This window comes from Pan paniscus, chromosome 16 (genome assembly GCF_029289425.2).
Source record: "Pan paniscus chromosome 16, NHGRI_mPanPan1-v2.0_pri, whole genome shotgun sequence".
In the NCBI taxonomy this organism is placed as follows: domain Eukaryota; kingdom Metazoa; phylum Chordata; class Mammalia; order Primates; family Hominidae; genus Pan; species Pan paniscus.
In genome coordinates this window covers 11,418,716-11,421,660 of record NC_073265.2, presented here as the reverse complement: position 1 = coordinate 11,421,660, position 2,945 = coordinate 11,418,716, and the positions used below count along the sequence as shown (strand labels likewise).

General features: G+C 49.8%; 1 protein-coding gene across 1 annotated transcript; it reads right to left on the bottom strand.

The window, feature by feature from the left end:
- Nucleotides 1-850: 850 nt before the first annotated feature.
- On the bottom strand, nucleotides 851-2,517 carry NDN (necdin, MAGE family member). Its single transcript, XM_003809229.6, has one exon. It carries the CDS (start codon nucleotides 2,387-2,389, stop codon nucleotides 1,424-1,426), a length of 966 nt encoding a protein of 321 aa, XP_003809277.3. The 5' UTR covers nucleotides 2,390-2,517; the 3' UTR covers nucleotides 851-1,423.
- Between the last annotated feature and the right edge of the window lie 428 nt (nucleotides 2,518-2,945).

Genomic DNA, 2,945 nt, shown 5'->3' with positions numbered 1-2,945 from the left:
ATTGTTTCAAATCCTAGCTTCACTGCTAAATAGGAATATCACTTTGTTAGGTTAATTAATCTCTCCAAAAGTAAGTTTCTTAATTTGCACAATCAGAATGATATTGCTTTCTCCAAAATATCATGAGAATTAGAAAAATAAAATTCCTAGCCTTTTTGTATGTGTGGCTCATGAACCCATGTGATTGTAGGCTCCCACATAAAATGTAAAAATAAATTTAAAAATAAATAACCTAAAAGCCACGGGGTATAGGGCAGTCGTAGGCAGGTGGAGACAAATGTGGGCTCTGGATTCATTCTGAGTTCAAGTCCTAGCTCCTTCTCTTATTAACCTTTATGAGCTATGGAAAGTTCATTACCTACATTATTCCTGTGTTTCCTCCATGGTGCAGAGGCAGTAGGTGCCTGCCTGACAGGCCTGCTGCAAGGATTAGATAAAAGGAGAAAAATACATGTTAGGGCTTAGCACAATGTCTCACTCTATTATATTATAAATATATTATATGTATATTAATAGATGTCACAAGACATCTATTAATTTTGATAAAATGTAGAAACTTAAGGGAAGGAAATTATTTTTGTTTTTTATTCCCATATGATGTGATTATAGACAATCTTACTGTTTTGTTTTGTATACTTTTCTATATTTGTGAATGTTTTTGAAATAAACATGAGTTACATTTAAAGACAATAAAACTATAAACTTCACAAATTTAGGAGTAATCATGAGTAGCGATTTTTCCCACCCTATTAGGGGAAATAGTTATATCTGTATACACTGTAAAATAGAGAATTGTCTCATTCCCAACCATAATGCTTTGTTAAAATGATAAAGTACACTTTTCCAAAAATGATTGTATCACAAGAATCTTTAATGTTTACTTTAAAGTAGACTCACGGTGGGGTTGTATATGTGTTTAGTAAAGTGTGCCAAGTGCTCACACTGAGACCAGTCCAGTTCAAATTAGTGTACTCCACGAGGGTGTTTTCTGTGCCCAGCAAGGTCATGAAGGGCCTTGACTTTTCTTGGTTAGGCCGGCTTTGCTGGTGACTTCTTCCAAACTCTGCAGGCGCAGTGTACCCCAACACACATCATCAGTCCCATATAAAAGAATAAGATGGAAACTTTCTCAATGTATTTCATCAGTTTAGCACATCTCTGGTACAAAAATCCAAGAAAGGTAGCACAAAAGCGAAAGCACCAACCAAGCTTACATATAAACAAACATGCATACATCCTAAATACTACACAATAGTACCCAAATGAATACAACATTGCATTAAAGGTATAAAAGCACTGTACTGAAAACTTAAAAGTTACACGTGAATACTGCACTGTAAATCCTGAATACTATAATGACCCACCCCCACCCTTCCACAGCCCTGGTGAGGGTCAGAAACCATTCAGCTGCCTCCAGACTTTGCTAGTCCTCAGAGACACTGCTGCGAGGGTAGTGGGCAGTGGGATTAGCCTCCCGCAGAGCTCTGGCCTCCTCCAGAGCTTCTCTGTATCGGGAGGGCCAGGCCTGGGGGTCTTTCTTAAAGACCCTGGCCAGGAACTCCATGATTTGCATCTTGGTGATTTCGCGGCTGGCCCGGGAGCCCCAAAAGAACTCGTATTCGGGCGGCTCCACGTATGGGACGCGCTGGTACTTCAGGTAATTCATTTGGACGAACTCCTCAGTGATGAGCTTCCGCACGTCCCCGAAGGTGGAGTGCTTCTTCCAGGGCCGCAGCCCCAGGATGCGCAGCACGTTCCAGACGGCGCTCTCTCTGGCGCCGCGGCCCTTCACGTAGATGAGGCTCAGGATCATGAGCAGGAGGCCTGTCATGGGCATGCGGTTGCTCAGCGCCACCCTGTCCAGCTCCTCGGGCTCCAGCGCTTTGACCAGCGCAAACTCCATGGTGTGCAGGCTGGTTAGCCTCAGGTGCAGCCCGAACACCCGGGCGAGGATGAGGCTGGTGCGCCGGAGGATGCTCCTGCACCACTTCTTGTAGCTGCCGATGACATCTTTCACCATGTCTGGAAACCAGATGATCATCTTCTTCTGGTCCTTGACCAGCACGTACCACATGAGCTCGTGCGCCTTCTGCACCAGCTGCGCCGGGGCTGGCGGTGCCGGGCCCGGCTGGGCCGCGCTCGGGGCCTGGTGGGCGCGGCCCTCCTCCGCAGCCTGCTGCAGGGCCTTCGGGTCGCCCTCGTCGTTCGGGGCCTGGGGAGGCGGCGCGGCCTGCGGGGCGGCCGTCGGGCCTAGAGGAGGGCTCTGCGGCTCTGCCAGGGTCGCGGACGGAGGAACCCCCTCCGAAACCCCAGGGCTGCTGTGCACCTCGGAGTTGGGGGCCTCGGCTGCAAAGTTAGGGTCGCTCAGATCCTTACTTTGTTCTGACATGTCTGCGCCGTCTGGCAAGGGCAGGGCCTCTGCCTCCAGGAGCTCTTCGAGCCTGCGCTCCCTCCGCGGATTCCTGGAGAGGAAGTGCGCGTTGCTGCGCGCGGCGCCTTCCGCAGCGACGGGCAGGGCGGGGCGGCGGCGGGACGCGGCACTGCGCCTGCGCGACCGCGGCCTTGGCCGGCGGCTGGGGGCGGGCGGGGCAGCGCGGGGCCCCGACGGGGAGGGTCCATGGCGAGGCTTCACCTGCTGGGAGAGCGATCTCGGGGTTTCCTGTTTGGGCTGAGAAGATCTAGGGCAGGAGAGAAGTGAGATGGATGCGTACTGGAGAAGGGGCCAGTTTAAGGGAAAGATACCTTAAGTTTTTGGGATGTTGGGGTCAAGTTTCTTGGGAAACGCTTACCTGGGTATATCCAGAATTATGTTAAATATGAGAGTCCCAGAGAAAGGTCTGGGCGGCTTTGTAAACATGAGCTTTATGCGAACCAGTGAGAGGAACAGTCGGGCTTGTCCAAGAAAATGTGTAAACTGTAAAGTGGATGTGTGAGGTTGGAATCCT